This window comes from Pteropus medius, unplaced genomic scaffold (assembly GCF_902729225.1).
Source record: "Pteropus medius unplaced genomic scaffold, Ma_sr-lr_union100, whole genome shotgun sequence".
NCBI classification, from domain to species: Eukaryota; Metazoa; Chordata; class Mammalia; order Chiroptera; family Pteropodidae; genus Pteropus; species Pteropus medius.
The window spans coordinates 1,420,380-1,443,141 of NW_024346062.1; the positions used below are offsets into that span (position 1 = coordinate 1,420,380).

General features: G+C 37.4%; 1 protein-coding gene across 1 annotated transcript in view; it reads right to left on the minus strand.

Annotated features, from left to right (window-relative positions):
- The window catches only part of ARSB (arylsulfatase B), a 141,879-nt gene that overhangs the window by 39,013 nt on the left and 80,104 nt on the right, over positions 1-22,762 (minus strand). The window contains exon 6 of the mRNA XM_039874895.1: positions 11,649-11,719. Within this exon, the coding sequence (XP_039730829.1) occupies positions 11,649-11,719 (71 nt within the window). The remainder of the gene's footprint in view (positions 1-11,648; positions 11,720-22,762) is intronic.

Sequence of the window (22,762 nt, forward strand, 5' to 3'; positions counted from 1 at the left end):
CTCTGATTACTCTGGGTCAATAATATTAGGAATCACCTATGCCAGGAAGCCTGAGAGCATCTCCAGCACACTAGACAGAAAGACTGCATGCAGGGGGTCCATTTTAACATGAGGGTACAGTAGCACCAGGAAAGGAACTGGGCACAGTCACTTGCAAGTCTAGAACAGAGTCCAGGCTGATGAGAGGGGACCATCAAACTGGTTCCATGTCAATAGCTCCATCAAATACAGAGAGACCATCTAGAGATTATTTTCCCTTATTAGGATGGCCCTCTGCACCAGACATTTCTGCTCATCCACAGGCTACTCACCACTGAACTAGTTCTATATATCTTATGTAAACTAGCCTTCCTGCTTTTATATTTGAGATTATTCTCACAGCATGCAAAGATGGGACCTACAGATAATCTATCTATGATATTTTTAGCAAAAACCAGCTAATTTACTAAGTAACAAAATAATGCCAGTATGGAAATACTAAAATATACAGAAATATAAAAATATTTCACAACATAAAAGAAGGAGGTAAGCATATAACTGTAGAGGTAGATAGAGGTGTAGCATACCTGAGCACTATTTCCTGAAGAAAAAAAACTGTCAAGATCAACTTTGTGTATTTAATACAATCAAGCAAAAAGAGGCAAACAAAAGAGGTAAAAGATACAATAATAAAATTAATATTAAAAAAAATAAAAACAACTGGAAAGGTACCCATACTAGAAAAGTAGTGAGAAAAGGGATCTGCCACACTACATTTTGAAATGGCACTGGAAGCACTAAACAGAAACAAAATAAGATCTGTAGAAAAAATAAAATCAACAAAGTGGAAAAGGGCAAAGAGATAAAAAATGAGAAGTGAAGGAACAGATATATGAAGGACAAAGGATACCCAACATACATGTAAGTGGTGTTACTATCCAAAAGACCAGAGCACATTTAACAGAGATAAAATCCAAAGATATATCCGATTAAAATTTTCCTTGGAAGAAAAACTTTGAATTGTGCAGTGCTCACTGTGCACCAGGAAAAATGATGAAATAAATTCAAAATACACTGAATGTATGTATATATATACATATACACTATTAGTACCAAAGACAGAATACTACAATTATCTAGGCAGGAAGAAAAAACTGGATACCGCCAAAGCAAGGATATCAGGCTATACTGAGTTTACTTTTCTGCAACAATAGATGCCAGAGACCATGAGCAATATCTACAGAATTTTGTAGGAAAAAAAATGTGACCTTGGGATTATTTACCCAACAAAAGTTGTCGTTACGTGTATAACAGAAAGACATACAGTAATCTCAAATATACAAGGCCTCCGAAGGCACACTGTAGAGGTAGAGGCGTAGCATACCTGAGGAAATTTTCATGGAAAGAAGATAATTCAAAGATATACCCAAACAAACAAACAAACAAACAAACAAACAAAAAAATCAAAAGAATATTTCTATCTCCAGATAAAATTACAATGAAAGAACCTAAGCACAGAAATCTATAAGTAATTTGTATAAAATTAAATCTGTTCTTTACTCCGGCACTCAAGTAAACTGACTATGTGCAAGTCTTTGTTTCATGTTCTACTTTTTGTGAACTAAGACAAAGGCAGTGAACAATAATAAATAGATCAGTACAAGACACTGAAAGTATTCGCTAAACAAAAAACTTTAATTCTTTAACCGATACTACATATTAAACTGAACTCACAGTAACGGGGAGTAGACTGATGACTGCCAGGAGCTGAAGGATAGGGAAAATGGGAGATGGTAATCAAAAGGTACTAACTTTCAATTACAAGATGAAAAAGTACAGCATGATGAATATAGTGGGATTAGAGCGATTTTTATCTTTGTCTCTAAGCTTTTCTGTGTTTTTCAAAATTTCTACACAAAAACCCTCCTGTGTATTACTTATATGTGTAAAAAACAAACAGGGAGCTCCCCATTGCATACAAGTTCAAGTCTAATCTCCTTAGTCTGACATACTATCCTTATTTATCTTTCCCATTTATCTTTTCCATCTTTCTCATTTATCTTTCCTGCCTTCCCTTTGCCCATGAAACAGGCTTACACACAGGCCCTTTTACTGACACTCTTCTATGCCCCAAGATGGCCTTCTCCATCTCAGGAACTCTTACTTACAGGTTCAGAGCAACCTTCATGAACTAGCCGGTGTGATTCAGCCCTCCTTCATCCTCACACCAGCTCCCTGTCAGACTCTATGAAAATGATCTGGCAACTAATCAAGTATAACTTGTAATGTCTCTACCACCAATGTCTTGAACTGTTATTTGATTTTCTTTCAACTATTTGTGTGTTTTTGTTCTTCCCTCCAAATATGCTATTCTTGGTGTTTTTCATAAAGTCTAGTGCAACAGAGTAGATATCTGAGGTAAACAGAAAAATGGCCCCCAATAATGTCCATGTTCTGATCCCAAGAACCTGTGCATATGTTAGGCTACAATTAAGTTTGCAGATGGGATTAATGTTGCTGAACAGCTGACCTTAAAATAGGGGGATTATCCTGGGTTACCCATGTGGGCCCAATATAATCACAACAGTCCTGAAAATGCGGAGGGCGTCAGAGGAGATGTGATGATGGAAGCAACGTTGGAATGTGCTGTGAAAAAGACTCAGCCCCTCATTGCTGGCTTTGAGGATAGAAGGAAGCCACGGGCCAAGCAGGGTGGGCAGCTTCTCCAGGTGGGAAAAGGCAATGAAATGAATTCTCCTCTAGAGCCTCCAGAAGAGAATGCGGCCCTGCTGACAGCCTGGATTTTTGTCCCGTGAGACCCATATCCGACTGTTAACCTACAGAATTGTAAGATAAATCTGTATTGTTTTAAGACATTAAGCTTATGGTAATTTGTTCCAGCAATGGTAGAAAATTAATAGTGTTAAATATTATTTTCTTTCATTCACATTAAAATCAAGAAAAGATAAAACCGATGTAGAGATAATAGACAAATGTAAAACTATACTTTTTGAGGAAGTCTATCCTAACCCCCAAATACCTCTCATTATTTCTGCATTTCTCCTTAGTGCTTATGTATTCAATTATCATTTGTTGCTATTTTATTTTCTAACTATGTTATTACAACTGTGTATTTTATAACTGTGTTAATATCATTTCCTGGGCATATATTTTTTTTCCTCACTGATTCAGAAGGCTCTTAAGAGGCAGGGGGCACGTATTTGCTGCCAGAGGTAACAGACTTCAGTCTACAAATGCCTGTTCCTAACATCTTACCTTATGGGTTACTTAAGGCAGTCCATGCACTTAGAATTGTTTTTAGTTTTATTTCTGCTTTACACATAAGCACTCTAAAGCTCCTAAGAAATCTGATCAGATTAATAAATATTTAGAAAGTAAACTTGCTATACTTTAATTCTATTAGATATGTCCCATAAAATTTAGTGAGGTTTTTATGTGTTTCCAGAATTTTATAGTTGACTATTTCAAGAAAGGTGTATATATTTATCCTTATGGATTATCGGATTGGGGAACTGCAGTAGGATGATGACTAGTCTAGACTGGGAGAGAAAGGGAGGAGTCTGGACATCCCCGAATCTTGAACAGACCTGGGTATGAAGTAGCTCCAGTGTGGAGGGAGGAGGGGCACAGCTGCTGGGTCTGAAAGGGACAATTTGGAGGAAAATCAACTTTTGCATTGCGTGTCAGGTCAGCATAGGCCTTAACCAACTAGAATTACCAGGCTACTCTTGGAAGCCATGGCTAAAATTTCTAGGCTCTACCGGAATTAATGAAAAGGAAATAAATAAGTAGTGAGTTGGAAATGGCAGAACTTGGAATTATCGTAACATTGGGGGAAAAATATAAAAGCTGATGTGTAAATGGGGTTCCGGGCAAGTAACCGCATTGTACTGTGCAGAAAAGAATTTAGCGAGGCAGCTGGCCCTGGCCAGATGCCCTTCTCCCAGGCAGGTCCAGCCTAAGCCCTTCAAGTTAGCATCTGTTATCTGGCCCTGAGAAGCCTTAAAAAAGTTGCTTACCCTGATTTCTCCAAACATAAAGTTGGGGCAGTGGGATTTGTCATTTCTGTGTAGCCTAGGCCTGTGGTGAGGATTAATTAGTGTTTTTAAAGTGCTGTGGGTTTGGTTTGGTTTATTTATTTTCTCAGGATGAAAGCCAGTATGCCAGCACCAAGTGTTAACAGCGAAGGTTTGATGTATGTTACTTGAGATGCACTGCGTGAAGTGGGGTGGATGGGCTATGAGGCTTGTGGGACTGCCTTTGGCATCAAAAAAGCCATAGTCCAAAACACACTTTAGTACTCCCCAAAGTGAAGGAGGCAGAATAAAAGCCTTTGTAAATTAAAAAGGAGCAGAGTTATCTGTGTGCAGGCTCTGAAAATGAGGACATGCACCAACCCACACCAAGGAAAACTTGACGAGCCACTAAAGACAAATATTGGCAGCTAGAGAAGACACAAAATTCTGCTCACTTTGTGACAAGCTGTAAAATGAGCCACCGATAAAGAGAAAGAATTGCAATGCAGACAGTCAGGGTTTCGGGGCTGACAGCTGAGGAGAAATGCTGTCACACACGAGCTTCTCTGACCCAGGACAGGTGGGCACAGGGAGCAGGAACTTCAGTATGGCCCCAACTTTCACTTGCTAAGAACCCAGCATCTTAACAGATATTGCAATCTCACAAGAACCCCCTGAGATAGTTGTTCAAAATAAATAATTTTGGCTGTACTCTTGATTATGGAAGTTATATGTGCTCATTACTAAAAATTAAAACTGCAGAAATACAAAAAGTAAAGAGTACAGATACCCCTTCCAATCCTGACAGCCAGAATATAATTGCTGTTAACTGTTGTTTGGATTTATTTATAGGAGATAGCTATAACTGTCCTCAGTTTATAGGTGATGAAACAGGTAATTCATAGAACTCATCCACATGTTCACAGGAAATATATTAAAGCTAGGATTCAAACCCAGGTCTTTCTGAAATCCCAGCATTCTAAATGTTCCATTAGGTACACTGTTCTGTTCCTATACCTGCTTCCTCATCCCATCATCCTCGAATGTAATTACTACAAAGCACCGACAGGGTTTCCACAACTAGCTTTACAAAGAGAAGCTGCTAGGTCACGGGGATGTTATAAACAGCACAGGGAATACACTCAATAACATCGACATAATTATGTACAGTGACAGATGGTTACTAAACTTATCATGGCGATCGTTTTGTAAGGTATATAAATGTTGAATCACTAATGTTGTACACCTGAAATTAACATAATGCTGTATGTCACTTATAATTAAAAATAAATTATTTTTTTTAAAAAGCTTTAAAAAACCCCAGAAGCTGCTGTCATCCATATAGTCAGATTACATGTGAAACTGCAAGGCTAGTCTGTCACTACTAGACCCCTTTTCCCACCTCATTTAAGTGTATAATGCTCCATCAACACACTGTTATCTGAGTGAGACGATTGTAATAAGATCTGGGTGCCCTTTCCCCACAAAACCAGTGTAGAACAGAAAGCAAAGAGACCACTGAAATCAGCAGGGTGTGACTTCTATGTGAGGCCTGGACCTGGAGAGCCCTGAGTTCTCACTGTTATTTATTAGCTGTGTGTGACCAATGCCTCAGTTTCTTTTTCAGGATTATAAAGGTGATGGACGAACTGAATGCAAGGTGCCTTCTACCCTCTGGTATCTTATGCAATCTTACCATTGAGAGTTGGGCCTCATGCATCTCACCTAACTTTTTGAATTCTGCTCAATATCTAATATCAGGCTGAAAGGTAGAAAGTTGCCTCTGTATTGCTACTTTTCAAATATGCCCAGAAAAAAATGAAAGTGCTTTGAAAATAATGTATATTATTATTACTCTGGCTAGATTTACTCGAATTCAATGAGTTGATGATAACCAACTTAAATGACTGTTTTATTAGCATACATTCTTTCAGTATGTATAAATCTCTGATATATAAGGCATCGAGAGAGCTATAAGGGTGAAATCTTGCCCTCCTTGGAACATATGGCTCTGGATGGGAAAAACAAATGAATATAAATAACTGCAATATGAGGTAGCAAGAGCTCAGTGTCCCAGGATGCTTCAGAGAAAACTCAAGAGACTCAAGTTTGGAGGGATCAAGGAGAGCTTCATGGAGGAGGAGGGATGTGAACTGAGCCCTAAACCAGGATCAGAGAAGCAAAGGAAGATGACAGTGCCTGAAGGAGGGCATTGCGACGGTGCTGAGGGGGTGTTTCAGCTGAATGACAGAGGTTGTAGGAAGCAGGCTAAGGAGTCTGTACGTGACTATGAGCAGTTGGGACCCTCCAACAGCTGTCGAACAGGGATATGAGAGGTTATGTCCATGCCCTTTTCCAGACCAGTTTCTAACAAAAAACCTAACTGATCTCCAGTATTTACAAGAGTACCTAGCATGTCGTGGGGAGTCAGTATCTACTGAATAAATAATCTTGGAAATGGCAACCTCGTGTCAGGAAACAGATTTGAACGTTGCTCTAAAGAGGAAACAAGGAGTCGCTCCAAGCACGCAAACCTGCAGACTCTTGGATCTTGAGTATAGATTTGGCAATTTTACCACGGAAAATGCATGTGTGAGAGAGGAGGGAGAGGGAAGATCGTTCTTTCACCCTGTAATCATGAGCAGAAATAACGTCTCATTATAACCTTTAAAGAGAGGAGGCCCTTTAAATGAAATAGTAACAAAGCTGTGCAGAATCACTTTGAAGACTTGGCCTTCGGTGGTATGGAAAATGCTAACATCTGTCAATGCCCTTCATCTTTAATCAAGCTCTATCAGCAGAATCTGAGTGCTTTATATGTGTGCATGTGTATCGGGTATATATGTGTATGTTACGCAATTGGATGTAGGTGAGAATTCTAATGCTGCACAGAATGCCATATCTGACTGCCAAGGTGAGTTGTGCTCGAGGACAGAGTAGGCCCATTGCCGCAAAATGCCCCAGATCTGGCCTGCGGCCTGCAGGTTGGTCTAATGCCTTTGAAATTATTTTTCCTCCTAGTCTGAGGCATGCTGGCTAGAACCTAGGGGAGGCATGGAATTTGGAGCTGGAGCTCTTTAGAACCACATAGGGCTTAACTCGCACCTGCAAGATTTCAGGGCCTCACTTGGGATCATGGCTACTCTCCACCACTGTGGATGTTTCCAGGCTTCCCCATAAATCAGCTTAAATGGTATCATCCCATTTCCTTGGGCTCCCTCACAGGATTCCTCCACAGCCCAACTTGTGCTGTTGGAGAAAGACACCGAGTCTAGATCAGCCTGCTAGAAAGAAACAGAGGAGTTACTGATTCTCAGGCTCTCTTCTTAGGAAGGAGGAAAGAGAAAAGAGTACTATCTGAACAGAGCCCAAAATATGTCTATCCAAGGTTACCTCAAAACAAAGCCTCTGAAGATGAGTAAAAGTTTCCTCAAAGTACCCAGGAAAGCAGTTGCAGCCCACAGGTGTGACACTAGCCATGGAAGCTGGGGGTAGAGGAGATGAAAGTAGAGTCGGATTTGAGGCACTGAGAAGACTAATGACCAATGAAACAATGGAAGGGAACTTGCCAGGAAGGCAGGAGCTCAGAGAGAACGGCACGAAGAGGGGCGGCGCCCAGCACTCAGCGGCTGGGCTGAACCCACAGGCCGGGCCTTTATAAATATATATTTTTCTATCAAGCAGGTCTAGGGAGACCCAATTATTGCTTACATTACTTGGGGTTTGTTTTGTTCGTGGTTTTTAGCCAGTTGGTCTATGTGACCATTAACATAAAATATGAACAAATTGGCTATAGATATATTAAAATAAGATAGAACAATATTCTGAAAGATCAAGATATAGTCTACAAAAAATGTAATTTTAATGTCCCTTAAATGCCTTAATACTATATTCTTTTCTTTTTAGTGAATATGTACATTTTATTGCTTTCGCTGGAGGAGAAAAAGGACAGATGGTACTCTAGCCACAACCTACCGAGGGTATGTGGCCATGAAAAAACCCTAACTCCACCAGTAAGAAGAGCCTCTGGGTGCCTTATAGTCTTAGAATAAGAGCGAGGTGGTGTAGCTGCTAAAGCCCAAGAGGCAAGCCCTTGAGAAGACCTGGGCCTCTCTAGGAAACCTCTAATGTCTATTACTATAATTCATGATAGGAGGAGACACTAGACCACCAAACCGAAGAAGACCCACGAAAGGAGAGAGAGAAGATGGGAAAGTTGACTGATTCAGTGATGTTTTAGAACAGGGATCAGAAAGGTGGGCAGGATATAATAATAACAAAATCACACATTAATTCAAATTACTCTAGCACTTTCGATGTTTCTAACATTTTCACCTGTATTCATCTATTTACGACCATGCCTCTGGCTACATCACTGCTTATTAACGAGTGCACCCTTTCCAGCAGGGTGAAAAAGGAGAGAAACTGAGTAAACAGCTTTGCTCCTTTCAGGACCTATTTATATAGAGACCCACAGAATGTTAAAGCTGGAAGGAACTTTATAGATCATTTAACTCATTCTTTATTTCACAGATGAGGAAACTGATGAAGTGGCTTTAGGGAAGGTGGAGATGGAACACCATCCTCTTCTGCTATAAACAGGTACCTATAACCTGGAAAGTGCTGGAGTTAGAAAGCAAAGAAATGTTTCAGAGATAACACAAACTCAATTGTCAATCCTTAATTTACACTCTAGATTGGCTGCTTTCTCATTTTATTCCACGAAAGCCTCTGGAACATATTCATAAAACAGATTCTATGAATATGATTTGCAGACTTGCCTGTCCTATAAATACATATATTCCTACAGCTGAATTTATTTTTTTCCCTATGAATTAATTGCACAGGAAGAAAAAGGGTTTGTTTCATCATCCTATAAAAAAGCAGGTCCCCAAAGATAGTTCTCCTTTTTTCAAATGCAGCACAGTAGATTGAAATGAATATAAAAACCAGGAGAAAAGGCCCACAGTGTTGCCTGTATATGAGAAAGAGGTGGCCCTTTGCTACCTGCAGGCACAGACAGTAGAGGATGCTATTTTTATGGACCAACAGTGAAAGTGGGTCTATGTTAATGTCAAGACCTCACATTGTCCCTCATTACACTCAGGAGTCACATCAAAAGTCCCAAGCTAGCAGGGAAGGCCAGTAGGAAGGCCTGGAGTGAGCTTCAAGGAGGAGGAAGGTAGAGCAGAAGGCCAAAAGTGTCCCTGAATTTGTGACTGCAATAAACGGTCTTAGTGAGCCCATCATTGAATATGAGGAAACTGACACCAAGAAAAGTGAAGGCACTTGCTCAAGACCTTACGGTTTAAAATGGCAAAAGTAAGATGATTCTCTATTCTTATTTTCATGCTAAGGACATCTTAGGAGAAACAGCAAAAATCGCCGTAGGTTATACCAAGAACCCCGCATCAAGTAGCATTATGGCCAGCTTAAGTAGGAGTAGAATTCATAAGCTCCCATTTGTGATGCCAAAATAAAATGCATCTTAGTGAGTAAGGGGAGCTTAAGGCTTTTCATTTGTAGATAGAACTTAACAGGTTAGGAGAGTTTATAACCAGGATATCGTGGGAGCATATTCAGCGCATCCGTGGATGTTATTACTGGGTTTATGCAGTACATTAAATTATTCGGAAGTTTTAAAAACCATCCCTGCCTTCCCTCTATTCCCTTCTGGCCACCCTGAGAGATTCTGGTATGGCTGGCCCTTGGTTAAGAATCACCGCTCTAGTGGCCAGTTACGAACTGGAACATTTCATATCACTTAGGTGTGCTGGGGTAGAGAAAAATTTAGAACCACTGATGTAGTAGCCTCACAGTAACTATCATGGTCTATGATCCTCTTACATAGCTGATCAAATCATTTCCTGGCATCTTCTAGAATAATCCTTCTATACCAATAGAAATACACAGGTAATTAAAAATTTTCTATTAGCCATATTAAAAAAGGAAAACAGGAGAAAGTAATATTAATATTACATTTAACTCAATTTATCCACAATATGCTATTTCAACAAGTAGTAAATATATATTATGATATATTTTACTTTTTTATACTAAGTCTCCAAAATCTGATATGTATTTTACACTTCCAGCACATCTCAATCCACAATTAGCCACATTTCAAGTGTTCAATAACCACATATGGCTGGCTGGTGGCTACCATATTGAACATTAAACTACCCTTGCCTCTCTCACTGACATGTTTACTCCAATAGAAATAGAAACTTCTCCAAACTATAGCCATTCCTGCCTGTCCAAGGGCTCTTTCCTTTTCAAGTCTAATACTTCCACTTTGGTCTTTATTCCATCTCAACTCTCCTTCATTCAGTCGTCAAATAGTCATTACTGAGTGCCTACCAAGTACTGGGTATTTGTGTTAACTTATGAGAATGAAAAGATAAATAAGACATAGACCTTGACTTCCAGGAGCTCTCTGCTTAGTGGAAAATGAAGGCACATACAAGAGAATTTGATGAATGGTATACAAAGATACATACAAAGGAGTGCACAAGGAAGGAATGACTGCTTCTTCTGGGGCTTCTGGAAAGCATTCACAGAGATAGGACATTTGGGCTGGGTTTTAAGGGATGAGGAAAAATGGTACAGAGGCAGGGGAAGGTGTTTCAGGCACAGGGAAAAGCATATTCAAGATATAAGTATGCTGATCTGCATCCTTAGACATGGGAAACGTCTAGTAGGGCGAGATGGCAAGAGGTGCCTGGAGTGAGACTGGAGAGGTGAACTGGGCCTCAAATGCCTGATGATACATTCAGAATTACCATGAAGTCATTCTCTGAATAGGAAAATCTTGTGGTAGGTTATAGCACAGAGGAGAAGACAAAATAGAGCCTGAACAAAGGGTGGTAGCACTGTTTAGAAAGGAGGGGATGTGAGCACCCAAGTGAATGAAGGGAATGTAAGAGCACTATTTTCTGAAGACAGTCTTAAGATAAGGCATTATGATGGAACCTGAGCAAAGGCAGTAATAGGTAATGCTTTCCAGGCCCAAGCTCACTACGCTAGGAGCCTTAGGGCCACTAGCTTGGTATTTATATAGGACCATTAAAACCTGCTGTGATCTGACAGCACTAAATGGCCTCTTTCCCTGAAGAATTAATAGGGCTCCTGATGGGTTGATTTAGGCAGTAGAGAGAATCAAACTAAATTACTTCCAGGATGTCTGGGTAAGTCCCACCTATGAGACGCAGTAGGTACTCGGCAGCACCTGGCAGCTCAATTAGATAATGTAGCTTATTCATTCCAGAAAACCTTGAGTGTTCTAGAAGCCTGGAGCTCTCAAATAACAGAACAACAACAGGACATTTACAGTGAGAAGGAGCTTCTGAGATCTCATGGGTTCTTCTTTTAAAGATGGGAAAGCCGAAGCATGGAGAGTGAAAAGGCTTAAAGGTCTCACAGCTAGTAAGCAGCAGAGTCAAGACTAAAATTCACCCTCCGTGGCACCAAAGCCACAGTGAGATTAGGACCACAGTTGCCATGGAGAACTGTTTACCTCTATAGCAAAGTCAAGTGAAAAAAGAGAAAGCTTGGCTAGAGACACATTAGGTGAGAAAACTACCTTTGGGAGCCAAGCAGATCCAGTTTAACAGCAGTGAACAAGGTACTCACATGGAGAAGCGTCCACAAAGTTTGGGTCAATGTTGTGTAGCAGCTCCGTTCTGGGGGATGGGCTTCCTTCACTAGAAAAGAATTTTTCAAGGAAGCATTAATTTCCTCTCTCAAATGGGTATGAATGATTTTAATACTTCCTATCTTGTACTTGTAGGCAATAACAAACCTGCTAGTTAACACGAATTCAGGTCTCCAGAATCTGGTTGGCACATATATCTTCAAGCAGTCATCATCTGTCTACATTATAGCAATGACTGAACATTTACATAAGAACTTCAGTGTCAAGAAAATAACAATTTAAAAAAATGAGTCTTATGACTTTTTGTAATAAACAATGTGGCTATATTTAAACATGACCACTCTTCACAGCAGTAAAATGGGAACTCAAGTCATCTTGTGTAAACTGCATACTGAATCCTCGCAGAGAAATGAAGAGCATCTGCCAAGATGGCAGCATCCATATTACAGATGCAACATGCCTTTTAAATACTAGACTAAATGAGAAAAATTAATGTCTTCCATATCCAGATCTATAACATGGAACTTATATTTAATACAAAGACATGTTAATTAGCTATATCTCTTCAGCATTAAAAAAAAATGTACATGCAAATACAATCACAACTTATATTAGTGCTGAAAAAATATTTAGAGATCACTTAGTTCAAACCCCTCATGTTACAGATAACATAGTAAGGTATTGGCCAAATAATGGGTTGTGTGACTCTCAAAATAGTGTTCTTAAAAAATTGGGAGCACAAACAGCATCAGATGTACGTGGGGTATGCATGAAGTACCCAGTTCATTTTGCTAGTATACACTCAGCCTTATAGAACATCTTAGATACAATCTCAATCATTGGGAGAGTACTGTGGCCAACTTGACAGTCCAGGAGAAGGTTGCCAAGTACTGCTAATACCCTGAGATTTGTACACATCTGAATAACCAGTTAAGGCCCCTGATATAACCAAGAGGCCATGTTTTCAGGTGGCCAGGTGGCCAAATACCCACACCACAAACTCTACAGCAGTAGGTTTGGAATTTTAAGGACCATAAAATTTCAAAAAATCTGGGTTGTGACTAGCAACATTGTATTTGCCAAGTAAGGACATGTTAAAATAAAATTAATTAAAAACAAAACAAAAAAAACTCCAACTGCCATTACTATTATTTTATATATTCTGGATGCAAGTCCCTTATCACATGCATTTGTTAATATTTTCTCCAATTCTGTGGGTTGTCTTTATGCCTTCTTGAGAGCATCATTTGCAAAACAAAAGTGTTAGCATATAATACAATTTTCGTCCTCAAAGGTATGTGTATCTACGTGGGTTGGAGGAAAAAAATGTGTTTTGTATGTTCAAAAAATAGTTTTCAGCAATATCAACGGTGTGATCACTTGTAGAATAAATTGTGACCTTATCAACCTCATAAAATGATTATGTGATTGATTATTGCTATATTTCAACATGTATTAGTGTCTATATTTTATATCTATGTATTTTAGATAATGACACAAATATTGCAGTATTTCATTATTCTTTTGTACATTATACTGTTCCTAAGTTTCATTTCCGTACAACAAAAGAGGACAATGCCAATTGCTTCAATAGTCTACGGTCTTACTTCTGACCAGTTCCAAAGGCCTCACTCTCTCATGTTCAGAACAGCATCGTCTTGAAGGGCATAGCCTTTTGGGGTTTATATCTCAACTGCACAGATTACTGGCCATATAAACTTGAGACTTATTTTTCTCACTACCGAATTATAGATTAAAGTACCCACTTACAGAGTTGTTATGAGAATTAAATGAGACAACATACGTAAAGCACTTGACACAGTGCCTAGGATAAGTTAAATGAGGAATAGCTGGTCTCTTAAAAATAACAACTTCCACTGCAAAATGTGGATCCTGACTCAGCAGACATGGAAAAAATATAACCACAGATACAAGACTAAAACCCAAGACACAGATACAAGAATAATAATGTAAACACAATGGAACATTAATAATTCTATCCATTCTTCTTGCTGGCAAGAGTTCCCCTTACGAAATACACTGATATAGCTATAACTTTAATTTCTAAAACATATTATTATACTTTCTCCCATGTAAGAGTCTCTTTTTAGAAAAGTATCAGTGTCAAATATAGCTAAGTCACACAATCTACTATGAGCTGCATATAAAAACGGTACATTACAATCTGTTATGTAGGAATTTTTCTTATTTTTTGGATTAGGCAGATGGCATTGTTTAGCTGTACATGCAACACTATCTTCACTAGACTGTTGATTCTATTTGTGAAATGAAAATCTCTGAATAACGACTGATGATAATCACACGAGTTCTTTGTTTTAAGGTGAATCAAGGTAAGGAGTGTTTTTATTATGGCAAATGTTTGGGCTGCAGGCTGATAGAAACAAAGGAAAGCTCTCTAATTAGTTCCTTTAAGGTGGGCACATATGAGACTGTTCGAGGATCCTTACTACAGTGTTCACCGCCTGCCCCAGCATACATTAATGGCTACGAGTAGTCAGTAGACAAAGAATTAAGTAAAGAGAAAGAACTGAACAATGACCACTTAACAGAGACCTACTTCTAAACCAGTGAAATGGGCATGTTTCATGCATGTCTATGACAACCAAACTGGAGATATTTGGGGGCTTGGCTAGGCTAGTTAGAATAATAGTGGCTAGCATTTACAGAGCATTTATTATGTGCCACATTTTAAATGTTTTACGTGTATTATCTCATTTAACTCTTGACATTATGATATAGACACAACTTTGGCATGCTGCAGTTAAGTAAGTTACAAGATTATAAGTGATTAAGCAGGTGATAGAATTGAGTTTGAAACTCAGGCAGAATGACTCCCAAATTCCCTACTCCTAACCACTATGCTAAACTGTCTCCTTAGTGAAATGTAGACATGGCCTGTCTTCTTGAATGTGTTATATTTCCACTCATTTAGCTTATTTTTAAGGTGGCATTAACAAATAGCTCTATTCACTTCAAATACCTCTATTAATAAGAGTTAATCATTTTTCTCCATCTTCTTAATGACTGATATGAAATAGTACACAGTTAATTTCTCTGATGATACTTAAGTATTAAATTTTAATTTACCTCAAATTTCCTATTTTCTGCATTAGTTTTTTTAAAAAAATAGGGAAAGGAGAAACTGATCAGTGACTAGTTTCCAATATGCTATGAATATTTTCTAAAAGTCTATAGTTTCAGACACTGAGATCACAGCACTGTCCATTTATAAATAGAGTTTCCAGTTTTTGACTTTAATTTTCCAACTAGTTGAAGGGTGGGGCAGTAAAACATTTCCCATAAATAAATGAAATGCTATTACATTCCATACTTCTTTTACCACTAGCTGCTGACCATCTGTCATAAGACACACCCTGGAAGGCAGTATCAAATTTTTAGAAATAGAAATAGTCATGGTAATATTTTCTGAGATAAAATTTTAACAAAAAAGTCACTAATTAAAAAATTCAAGAAATACCCACAGAGTAACATGCATCCTGTTAACTCTTTGTAAGCATCTTCATCGTCATTTTCATCTTCACTTCAAGCTACAGAGCTGTTATTATGTTCTGGACACTGTGCTAAGTGTTTTACACATATTCTTTCACTAAATCCTCACATAAGTGCCTATGAGGCAGGTACCACTAATAGTGCATTTTTACATACGAGGAAATTGATGCTTAGAGATGTTAAGCAACTTTCCCAAGATCACACAAATAATAAATGAAAGAGACGGGATTTGAACCAGATCTAACCACAGAGTTCACATTTTTAACTGTTATATTAGTGAAATTAATCCCTTAGAGTACTTATTTTCTTTGTTACTTGGGTGTGGGTGATATGGGGTTTGCATAAATCCCATGCCCCTTGAAAAACGATTTTAACATGAAAACATTTACCACAAATAAGGAGTTTAGGAATAGAAATGACAAAATGTTGATGAAATTTGATGAGGAAATATGTAACTTAAATTCATTTTATATAGTTATACATGAGGAGATAATTTTTCATGTACATTTTTATTAAGGAATCAGTAAAAATTTAAATTAGGCTACTTAAGAAATCAGGAATATAAAAAATAATGGAATCATACCCTTCATATGATCTTTTCCTACTCATTACTGTAAAATAACTGCTAAGACTGCTGGGTTAGTATCTGGGTGGACCAGCAGGGCCTAATATGCTTTTCTTCTAATTTCCATTATAAAACCCATAAAGAATTACAAAGAGATGAAAATTGGCAACAGTGTTGGAAACTAAAGAGAAGACCAGATGCCAAAGTCCCAAGGGGATTCTCACTAATGCCAATGCTGAATAGATTAACAACACATTCTTGGATTCTACTATAAGCATCAAAACCTGATCTCAAAGAAAATAGGAAAAGATGTCTCACTGTATCTACCTTTAGCTAGAGGACTCAGAGGCCGCACGAAACAAAAAATGGGCAATGATCTCTCATTAACTGTCTTCAGAGCTAGCCCATCATGCCTTTCCTTCCTCACCCCCAGCAGCATCTCTCCCTATGTCCACCCAAGCAGCAAACACCAGACATTATGGAAGGAAACAGAAGAGACTAGCATGATATGTAGTTTTTTAGAATGTAGCACCTAACTACGAAACTATCTGAAACAACCTGCAGAACGCTACATACTACGGACATAGGGTAGAAGCTCTTCTGTCAAAAAAGGTAAAGTAGGGAATCAAAAAATAACACATCATTCCTTAAATATTTTGCTTTAACATATGTATGTATTCACTTGGCAGTCTCCGAATGCAGAGCCACTAGTTAGAGTTCCCTATCATCTTTATTTCATAAACCATATTTATAATGTTTCATCTACAGTTTCCAGTGCTGTTTTTCTTAAACTGGAGCAAGAGCCTAAGAACATGTGAGTTTGAAATTCCCATGGAATACTGGTGGCCATCTAAATTTGAACCTCTTCAAACATTCTTTTGAAAAACATATTAAAAAGGAAAGAAAGTAAATCCACCCAATACCCGAGCCTACGACATAAGCAGGGGACAGAACATATTTAAACCCTGGATGGATGTGAGAAAATAACCACTTGAGACCTGAAGGACGGGTGCTAGTGCTCATTCAGGACAGAGTCAGGCTGAGATTATGCAAAAGACAGGAGGGGATCATGTTTGGTAAAATAAACCCCAGAAAGCTGAATAACAAAATGCTGGAGGGTCAGAGGGCTGGCTACTGGGAAGTCAAAAGGAAGTGGCTTGGAAAGTGTGCAGGATCAGCATGGCAAAATCGGGCAGGCACCAATTCCGACAGGAGTAGTCAGAGTGTCTTTTGGAAGGTTGATGGTAAAGGGAAAGGAGGAAGAGGCAACAGATCAGGGTCCTGATCAACATAGAATCATAAGAAGACAGACCAGAAAGGAATAGCACTTGTTAAAGAAACTACTTCATCGCAGTCATAGAAGAAGGTGCTCTTGAACTAAAAATTAAACTTCCAAATTCTACCCATAAAGACCACCTGCTATTGTGGGTCTAGGAAAAGCTAACATACATGAATATAAACAACAACAACAGAAAACACAAGGATCTAAACAAAGCTGTCATATGAGTTTAAAAAAATTGCAAATGAGAATTCAAAACTTTTGACAAATGAAAATGTTCCCTTGCTATGGGGGGTGGAAAAAGCCACAAAGCAGAAGAAAACTGTTACATATTATTTTGCAATGAATTAAATATAATTGAACCAGTTACTGCTAATATAAAAAAAAATATGGTGAATCAAAAATTTAAAAGCTCTGACACCAAACTAAGGGAAGCGACTCAAAGACAAACTTTCAGAAACGAAGGGATATTATATATTACTGAAAGTATATGAAAGCATGTGAATAAAAATGAAAAGAGATATAATAATCAAAATAACAAAATAAAGTAAAAAGGATCAGAGAGAAACTGATAGAAACAAAAGATATATAAATAAGATTCAATATTATCTGTAATTAGAGTCCCTGAAGAAGAAACACAAAACAATGGAACATAATATTTAAAACTACAATTAAAAAATCTCTGAATAAAAGACCTGAATGTACAGATTGAAAGATCTTACTGTGTATCTGGGAATAGTGACCCCGCATAGTCGACTACCTTTGAGATATATCTGGTAAAAGTCTTAGGCTTTAAATAATAATAATAGTGATAATAAAAATCTGGGCCATCAGGCAAAAAGACCAATTCACTTGCAAAGGAAATAAAATCAGGTTGACATTAAACTTATTAACAGCAACATACAAAACAAGTAGAGTGGGGTGACATTTTCAAGAAATTCAAGGAAAGACAGTATGACACAAGGACTTTATATCAGTTAAACTGTTTTTCAATTCTCAAGGTTGTAGAAAATGTTTTAATAGACATAAAAGAATTCCAAGAATCCTGAGAAACCTAATAAAGAATGAATTCCTCCAACTAAGAGATAATTTAGAACACTTTAGAAATGGACAAGAGGTTAGCATGTAATATTTTATAGATCTAAGACAAAAACAAAACTGTGGATAAGGATAGAAGAACAGTATTATAATATATTATATGCTCTGACAAAGTAGAAATAATACAACTAAAAATAAAACTGGAAGAGAAAAGCAAGAAAGAGTAAAGTGGAATAAGCTAGTTGATTTTCTTATAGGTTAAATGGTAGTCAAAGATGCCATTTAAAGCTGACAAACCACATAGTAGAACCTAAATTAAAAAAATAAACTAAGAAAATTATGTAGATATTAGTATAATAGTGAACACTAGAATATAAATCATTCTAAATATAAAAGAACTAACAAACAAAAGATAAAAGTAAATATAACATAAAACAATAAGACAAAGCTAAAAATAAAAATACCAGTCATAGCAATATATAGAAACTCGTCTCCTAAAATAAAATATTTTCTGACTGGATCACAAAAAGAAATCTAACACTATACCTAACAGCTACAGAGTACACATTCTTTTCAAGTCCACATAGCATAGATACCAAGAAAGACTGTATGTGGGGCCAAGTGTCAAATTTAAAAGGACTGAAAAAATAAAAAGTATGCTCTCTGGCCAAAACAGAATTAAATTAGAAATCAATATAAGCAGAGAAAACCTGTAATATTTGGAAATTAAACAATATCATTCTAAATACATGGGTCAAAAAATAAATCACCATTTGTACCATTCCTACCATTATACTCTCCAATAATTTTGACATGAACTCTACCTTGTCAGATGCCAAGATTGCAATCTCGGCTTTCTTTTTTTACGGCTTTAAATTTTTTTCTGGTTTTACTCAGAAATAACTGACATATATCACTGTACAAGTTTAAGGCATACAGCATGATGATTTGATTTATATATTGTAAAATTACTACACAATAGGTTCAGCTAACATCTGTCTTCTAATATAGATAAAATAAAAAGAAAGAAATACATAAAGAAAAAAATTATCCTTTTTATTTTTGGGTAAAACTGGTATACTTTGCTGTAATAGTATTTACCAGAAGACAATACAGCAATGTCTATAGAACGTTGAGGAGAAAAGATTTGACAAGAATTCTTTGTCAAATTATCATTTATGTTTTAAGGTAATAGATATTTTTTCACATACAAAGATTAAAAAAAACCCTTACGATTTACATACCTCTACTGAAAATTACTTTAAAGTAGTAACCACCCAATTAAAAGATTAAAATTAGGAACTGAAGAATAGGAAAGATATGTAATAAAAAGTGTTGGTAATATTAAAGGTAATAAAACATAGATCTATACCTTTCTTCCTCTCTCTCTCTCTCTCTCTCTCTCTCTCTCTCTCTCTCTCTATCTTGAGTCTTATCATTGCCCTAGCTTGATACAGTTGCTAAGCCCTGGTACAGAAAGGAGAACTGAGGAACTGAGGCATAGCCCAGTGGACTCCCTGAGTTGAAGACAGAGCTGAGAGTCCAGTGAGACCAGGGCAGTTAAAGTTCATACAACAGAGTAACAAAGTACCAGAGAGGAGAAGGCTACACAGAAAGAGATTTGCAAAGGGTCCCCTTAGAATACTCAGCTGAGCACTGATCAGCTGTATGTGAAGCTAAATTTTGTAAAGGAAATATAATGGAGAGAGGTGGATAGCTACTTCTACCAGGTATTTAAATATACTCTAAAAAGACAATGATTACCAACCATCGGAGAGGTGCTAGCTAGCATGAGAATGGCTAAGTCAGTAGACTAAAACAATGGCACCAAGGCAGATCACAGTACTAGTAAGAACTGAAAACATAATTAAAGTGATACCACAAAATTTTCACTAAATAGGAAATATTATTCGATAATAACAAAATTATTATTCAGTAATAATTATTCAATAATCAGTCTGCATCATTTTGGTAATATTTGGAATAAAGTATCCTTTTAGTTCAGAGGTTCTTAACTTTTGACTCATTGACTATTATGCTTCATTGGGCTTCATGATTCTATGAAAGTGGGGTGAATAGTGAGTACTTTTCCTTCAACTTTCTTCTTGGAACTTAATCCATGGGGGGAAAGTTTTTATAATGTCATATTGTTTTTAAGATATTTTACATCATCAGATAATATTTCATATTGTAACATATAGAAGAGTTCCCCATTGATGAGAAAGAAAAAAAAAAACATTCCATCATTATGATCAGGGGCTCTGCTTTTGTTTATATTAAGTTTAAAGATAAAATAAGTTTAAAAAACATTATAAAGTCTGAATCCCTTGAAATTTCTTCAAATAACCTTTACGCTGCTTATTGAGATGAAAAGCAGAAAAAACATACAGAATTGGAAAGAGCTTGGAGGAGTTATGTCTCCTAGAAATTACAAACATGGTCTTTGGCTTGAAACAGGAAAAACTTAAGGAGCTGAAGGAGTTTCTGTTGAAAATAATGTCATCACTCCAGAATTGTTATTTCTTCTAGCATTTTAAAATTCTGAAGCAGGTCTAGGAAGATTGATAACTATGCAACTAGTGAAACCTCTGATGCCCTCAGCACGGCCAATTCTTTTTCATCCATCACTGGTATTCCTATTTCATGAGGCCCTCTTGAAATTTTCAAAAACTACCATCACCCTGAAAATGGAATTTCCAAGTAAATATCTGACTGAAAACAGTTATGGAACTCTGGGTACAGATCAAGTGTCTCTGGCATTTGGCTATCCATTTGTTTTTACTGCTTTGGAAAAAAGCTCCAGATGTCAATCTGACTGATCGCTTTCTATGTCAGCGGGCATGGGCACCAAATGTTCTGCCACTGATTCTGAATGAAGATTGCCTAATCCTGTGAGAAGCATCAACTTCATCAGGGCCAGAGGGATGAATCATTTTTCAGGATCTTTTAACAAGAAATGGGTTCAAAATGAGAGCGGTTCTTCGCTTACTGAAGATTTGCTAGATTCCCACAAGAAAGTCTTAAGTACTTGATTAAACTTTGGGCAGAATTTTTATTTTTTAAAAAATAGAAAGGGAACATCTACTCTTTCATGGTTTAGCATATTTGGACAATATTTTTGGCCATATCTTTTGGTTAAAGCCCTGCAGTCAACATTATGTATGCGGCTTAAGAGAGAGGCCCTGTTCTGTAAGAGATCGGTCACTAGGAGCTCAGCGTTCTTCTAACACTGAGAAAAGACCTTCTGCAATCTGGAGTTAAGGGGACCAAACCGTTTGCAATTTTTCTGCAGGCAGAAGCAAACATGTGCCAAACTCTTAAAGGTTACTTCTGATCAAGATAATCTTAGATTGAAAAATGGACTTATAACCCATCATTCGGTGATATGGATGAACATCAATCACTTGGACTTTGCCAAAGGTAATAACCTCACTGAACTGGGGGCGGAGGAAATGATTTAAAATGAATTTAACTGTTTCTCAGCTCAAGCCTACCTTCGTTTGGCAAATGGTACTACAGAGCTTTGATTCCTTTTGCTTGTATGCCTTTCCAAGCTAGGGTTTACAACACATTTGCCACCAAAACACAACAAAACACAAATAAAAACTGATTGCACGATACATATGTTGTCATATCAAATCCACTTAAAACTTTTTCCTACTTCTTTAAGTCAAATTTCAAGAGCTTTCACATTGAAAGCTGGTGATTAGCTGAACTGAAGTTCAAGTTTTGCATTGCTTGGAAATTTTTGTTTTATTTCCTTTTTATCATAAAGTAGGTATTACTTTTTAGATTAAAAATGAGTGAGAGGCATAGGTTTGTAAAGACTGTTTGTTTTTTTTTTTCATATTTTTCTATGTGAAATCAAGAGAAGGCTGAGACTCACAAGGGCAGCAATGGAAGGATTAGGAAAGAGCATCAAGAGCAGAGATGTGTCATTAGAGACCAAAGCTAAGAAATCGACACTGTTGTAGTCCCAGTTACTACATACGGATGTGAAAGCTGGACAGTGAAGAAAGCTGACAGGAAAAAAAATTGATTCGTTTGAAACATGGTGTTGAAAGAGAGCTCTACAGATACCCTGGACCTCCAGAAAGACGAACAAGTGGGTCCTAGAGCAAATTAAGCCTGAGATGTTGCTGGAGGCAAAGATGGCAAAACCGAAGCTGTCCTACTTTGGGCACATCAAGAGAAGGCAGAGGTCTCTGGAAAAGACAATAATGCTGGGGTAAATAGGAGGCAGCAGGAAAAGAGGAAGATTAAATAGGGAATGGATTGACTCCATAAAAGAAGCCATAGGCTGTTGAGGACAGGACATTTTGGACATTACTCATAGGGTCACCAGGAGTCAGAGCTGACTCAACAGTACGTTACATACACGATCACATAGAAAAGAAAGTGTAATCAAGGTCTAATATCATAAAAATAAATTCTACCTAAATTTTTTTGCATATGTTCAGGTACTTTTTTTTCCTTTAAATTCACATCTTTCAGTCTCAAAGAAGTCTAAATTCAAAGACCTGAAAAAGAAGCCTACTCCTCTGATTTAGATATCCACCTTGCATAACACAATCATCTCGCAACAAACAATTCAAGAATTACATGGAAGAAAATCAAACTATGACACTTAGAAGAAATCCAGATAAACAACATTTCAGGCTGAGATAAAGCTTTCTGAA